This window comes from Branchiostoma floridae, chromosome 5, assembly GCF_000003815.2.
Source record: "Branchiostoma floridae strain S238N-H82 chromosome 5, Bfl_VNyyK, whole genome shotgun sequence".
Lineage (NCBI taxonomy): Eukaryota > Metazoa > Chordata > Leptocardii > Amphioxiformes > Branchiostomatidae > Branchiostoma > Branchiostoma floridae.
In genome coordinates, this window is record NC_049983.1 from 23,645,048 (window position 1) to 23,650,727 (window position 5,680).

General features: G+C 40.8%; 1 protein-coding gene across 1 annotated transcript in view; it reads right to left on the reverse strand.

The window, feature by feature from the left end:
* The window catches only part of LOC118415176, a 7,750-nt gene extending 2,672 nt beyond the window's left edge, over nt 1–5,078 (reverse strand). The window contains exons 1-7 of the mRNA XM_035819556.1: nt 4,680–5,078; nt 2,860–2,921; nt 2,290–2,519; nt 1,500–1,753; nt 970–1,110; nt 341–506; nt 28–132 (exon numbers count right to left, since the gene is read on the reverse strand). Coding sequence (XP_035675449.1) covers nt 28–132; nt 341–506; nt 970–1,110; nt 1,500–1,753; nt 2,290–2,519; nt 2,860–2,921; nt 4,680–4,949 — 1,228 coding nt within the window. The 5' untranslated portion in view covers nt 4,950–5,078. The remainder of the gene's footprint in view (nt 1–27; nt 133–340; nt 507–969; nt 1,111–1,499; nt 1,754–2,289; nt 2,520–2,859; nt 2,922–4,679) is intronic.
* Nucleotides 5,079–5,680: the final 602 nt, after the last annotated feature.

Here is a 5,680-nt window from a genome sequence, read left to right on the forward strand (position 1 = left end):
CCCAAATCAACATAATGCAGGCAATACCTGAAGGAATTGGTATTTGCAGTTGCTTGCTCACAGGCTCTGTCTCTGTAGGTGTGGAAAGGTTGCTGCCACCTTCTCCAGCTGCTGTACTTTGCTTGTACCGTCCTGAATAAAGGGAATAACTACTCATAAAAGTGCTCAATAAGAAAATATATTCTTAAAAGAATATATTTTCGTATTGACCAAAATAGTCTGGTATTCAAACCTTTTGTTCTTTGCTCCTATTCAATGCTATTGAAACCAAATAAGCTGGCTGTGGAAGCAATGTTATATTTTTCAAGCCCAAGTCACAGACAAGAATAGAGAGACTTACCAAGTGTTAGTTTTGAAACGGACGTCTCCTCTGCTTCAACGTCAGTCCTTTTCAGCAGTTCCAGGTGCAATTGTGAGGTGTTGCTCATCCAGATCTCAGCAGTAACTTTCACTCGGAATGATTCGTAGTATTTGTTGTTGTTGAGGGTATCCTCAAACACAAGGTACTGAAAATTTAATATTATGTATAAAACATAGAGATATGAACTTATCCTCACTGTGTACAAAAGTATTTGATGACACATGTCAATTTATGACTTATCTGTATGCATACAGCCTGACAGTCAGCAAGTTTGGTTAGATTGTTCAGGGGCTATATTATTTGAATTTAGTCATCCTAGTAGTGTTAGTTATGTATAATTGTTTTACTGTCGTTCCTACACTGAACTGGAGCAGTCTGTGATCATGGTAAATGTAGCTATTCATGACTGACAAGCATTGTGTTTAACAAGGCAACAGGAACCCGCCCACATGTGGACACATTATGTAACCAACATGTGTACATGTATCATACTGTGAATAAAGGAACGGCCAATTTCTGAACAGATCAGCTCTGATTAAGACACACAGAGAATGCACACCATTCCAACAGAACTGCCATTATGTAAATCAAATATTCTTATTACCAACCTCTGGAGAAATAGACACATTTAAAGTGTCCTCCCCACTTGTAACAATCCCCTTTAGGCAGCAGATGTCACCTGGATTCAAAAGGCAGGTTTTGAAGTCACATGGCACAAAGTTCCATTCTCTCTCATCCTCTTTTAGGGTCTGTGGCAGTAACATAAGAAGACAGCATTCATAAGATACAAGTTCATTTTGAAATAAGATGAAAGCTGTTCAGAAGGTTATGCATTATCATTCATATCCTTGAGTATATTATTGACATCATTCATATTTATTGTTCAATTGACATATAAAAAAGTGCAAAAACTGGTCTACACGTTTTAAGAAGAGAGAAGAAGCATGTAAATTATATTTTTCATGTATAGCTTTTAGTTTACTTCCTTTTGTATCAAACTTACTTCATTTAGCCCCAATTGGGCATGTATATGCAATACACTTCATTGTTGATTGTTAATAACAGAAGAATGGACCATTTGATTATTCGATGCTGATCTTAAAGTATTAATACATAAACATAAACAAAAGTCTCTTACCTCTTTCATCTCTTTAGTGTTGGAGACAATGTAGACTTTCAATTGGGAGAGGTCAGAGTCCTCTAAAGAACGAAAGGCCATTAGAAGGCAACTCCTAGATACACTGTTCACTTCTTCTGTCCTGCCCACCACCCCAAACAGGCTGCCTTTCTTGAACCTGGTCACAGCGTGGGAAGAGGTGAGTTCTGTAACTGGCAGCAGCTCGACTGAATCACCCACCACATGGACAACTTGTAGGCTTTCCCTGGTGATTTCTGTGGTAAGAATAATAAACAGCATTTATACAAAAAAATGAAAGCAGGGCTATCGCACCACAGAACATAACATTCCTGTAATATATCTTTTCATTTTCTCCCTTATATCATTTTATTTATCTATGATACTATGTCATACCTGGCCTGTGATAACATTCAATGGGGTTGTACCAGACGGGTGATATTTTGGATTACCACACGGGCTTCCATTCATAGATGCGGATGCACTTTGCGTGGGCCGAGTTCACCACTGTCTAAAAAGCGAATACTAGATTCGGATGTTGGAATTGACGTTGTTACAATATTGTATTCAAAGACACCAAAGTTTTTCAACTTTTGGCGCATATTTGAATGTTTCATTTTTAAGGTGAGTATAACATAAAACAAAATGCAACACAGTGTATTCAGGATCACCCATTGGGCCTTGGCCAACTACCTACAGTTGGGCTAAGCCTTGCATTCTATTTATTATAATTATCATTATTATTGTATATACCGGAAATAACATTGAGCTTGGTAAACATTTTCCTCCTTACCTGTGTTGTCAGTCAGATGCAGGACGTGTGGCAGTAGGATGTCCACTGGGCCTTCTACATCCTCACACTGGATGGAAAAGAGCTGACCCACCGGCATCCATTCCTCCACCTCCGCCCAGTTTTCGGACCAGTTCGCACTCTTGTAGGTCACATGCAGCGGGTAGGGCGTCACCACGCCAAGGTCGGTCCGTCTGCACAGGTACTTCCCTTCAACTGGCAGATGCAGAGACCTAAGGTGGTAAATGCAGGTCCTGGACTTGAGGTGCTTTTAGTCAACTTCAAAAACATTACAGGCTTTTAAGCAAACTATTGACATATTTTGAAAGGCAATAAATCCTTTGAATTAACATCGATTTTATGGAAGTTACTGCCCAAGAATCCAATCAAGCATAGATCATGGTCTATGATAATTTTCAGCAATTAAATGATTGAATATTCAGCAAAACTAATTAGGAATAGAAAGAGCATTGTAGTGTCATACATTAAAATCTCTGTAACTTCTTTGGGATACATTTATATATATGACACACAAGACTTGCAGAGGGGGACTAATGTCATGTAAATGCTTACCATTGTTTGTCTTCTGTCATTTCTGGATAGACCTCTTTACACTCCAATGCATCACGGTACTTCTGTGGCACATAAGACATATCTCAGTTCAATCAGAAATATAACATATTTCAATCCATCTTCATCTCTATTCCTAAGTGTACATATAGAATACAACACGGTGTATTCCGTATCACCTGAGGTACCAGCCCGACCGCGGGTCGGATCACACGACGGCGGGAGGGCTGGGACCGAGGGTGATGCGGAATACGCCGTGTTGTGAGAAAACCCCTGTTTTGATGCGAAATACGCCAGAAGTTGAACAAATCTGTTGCCCTCGAAAAAAAAGCGTTGCAACAGTGATATTCCAACGTCCGAATCAGGTATTCGAACTTTCGATGGCGCCGCACTCAGCCCACTTGAAACAGTTCTATTTATTCGAATGGAGCCTGTGTGATAAGCCCGGGCCGTACGGAAAAAAGGTACAGGAGCCAAAAATATAAGATATAATTTTATGTATTTTGGAATATAGAGAACATTATAAGGCATGTAACCGGTAAAACTCAGTGTGTTTACTTTGCAACAGAACACAATGGAAAAATCATGATGCGTGAAGATGGCCCGACTTGCGTGAAGATGGCCCGACTAGCAATGACTTTCATTCAACAATCTGTAGCTTTTGGTGCAAATCTGGGAAAATCATTGAATGTCTGTTTTCCATTCTATACCCAATAAAGCCAGCTATTTCTAACCTGCATGATGTTGAATACACATCATATCAGTGCCTGGCACTGTCTGCCCCAATCTAAGGTCATAAACAAACTTTAAGATGCTCTCATTGTGTGGGCTATTTTCTACTCAAAGTTCTAGGTCTATCTTAGCATGAAAATTCATCTGTGTTGGTAGAATACATTATGGAGAAAGTTTCTAAGCTTTACTTCCAACACAGAAAAATATAGGCCGGACTAATACCCTCTAAACTTTCGGTCGAACTCCGTCGACATAGTTCACAGAATGACCCTATCTCCAGCAGTGACGTCATACTTATGACCGCCTCCTGCAAAAGTGGTGTGTTCCTGACGTCACTGCTGGAGATAGGGTCATTCTGTGAACAAGGTCGACGGAGTTCGACCGAAAATTTAGAGGGTAAGTCCCTATATTTTTCCGTGTTGGAAGTAAAGCTTAGAAACTTTCTCCATAATATATTCTAGGTCTATCATTGTCTGCTAAATGAACAACAAAGCTTTTAATTAACATAAAGCCAGTCATCCCCAAAGAAAGTTCCCAGGGAAAGTTATTATACAACAACTTTTTAAAAGTTTGTTATAACTCGGTTAACTTATAACATGTTTCAACATCTGAACAAGGAGGTTAACAAGGATTTAATCTGAATATCCACACATGCATCTTGTGCATATTAAGCAGGAATACGGGACACAAGTCATGTAAGATTTAAAACACCATCACTAGGCCGCCACCATCTTTGTTACCTTTGATCTGATTTGGGGACCATCCATTGATAAAGGGAGGGGTGCGCATCACAGAAAAAGTAAGTGTGCCACACAGAAAAGTAAGTGTGTCATGCAGAAATAAAGGAAGTGTAACTTCTGCAAAAAAGTTTGAGTGTGTCGCGCAGAAAAAAAAGTGTGTTTTACAGAAAAAAAGTAAGTGATTTAGTGTGTTGCGCAGAAAAAGTAAGTGTGTTGCACCAAGGAGGAAGAAGAAGAAGAAGAAGAAGAGAGACACGACAAAAACCATGCAGGGTTTAAAATACAAATATTGAGTCAAAGAAATTCAATACTTTTTATCAATAGCAGTCAAATTTGAATTTTCTGGCCCACCTTGTACATGTCCTGTACAGTTGTAGCCAAGTTCTGCTCGCCCATGTCCTGTAGTAGTATTTCCTGCAGCTGCGGCAAGTAGTGGAGCGGTCCGTGGGGGGTCTCTGTCCGCCATGCCTTAAGTATCTGGAATACCTTCTGAGATTCGTCATCACCTGTAATGTCTAACACAGGCTTGCCCATTCCCATGGCCAGCTCCTGTCCCAGCAGAATCCACTCCTTGACAAAAGCTCTGCTGAGCTGATACAGCAGTGGCTCTGTCGAACACATTCCACATCATAATGTGTTGCAGTATTTATATATTCGACAATTTGAAAGGTTATCTTTTTTTGAAAGGAAGTCAATTTACATAGATCAGTCTCGCTAGAAGCAAGTCAGACTGTTCTGTAAGTATTGTATTGTTTACCTGTGTGAAAATCAACTCGCCCCGAACGGTTCGAACCGGTCCGAGGGCAGTCCGAGCGGTCCGCCTACGTCAAAGCCGTCCGGCCCGCGAGGCTGCCAGTCCGAGCGCCGGGCGGTGAACCGTCATTAAGTGGTTCAGCACGTTCGGCAGTTCAGGACCGCCGGACGCTTCGGGCGCCGTAAAACACTTAGAAAAAAATTGCCGCCGCCCTGCCAAATTTTGTCTAAGTCCCTAAATTGTATGAAGCCGTGCGACAGCGCCCCCTTCCGTACACTAGGCGCAGCGGCCAGAAGAGCAGTAGAGTCCGTAGGTGAGACTATTAGACATTGTTAGAGGCATGCATTACGTCCATTATTGCGGGGCAACAGCCAGAGCGGGCGAACACTAATAGTAATAGCGTTGCACTATCGCCAGAACAATACAAAATGTACTATGAAAATTTAAAAAATTGAGATTTTTCTACCTTCAAATCTACAACTTTTCTTCTATATTATATTTTGGCCGCGACTAATGAATGGGTGACGTGTTTTCATTGTACATATATGTCACCACGCACGGCTGTCTGAAGTGAAGAGTAGAGTATAATCTATACTCA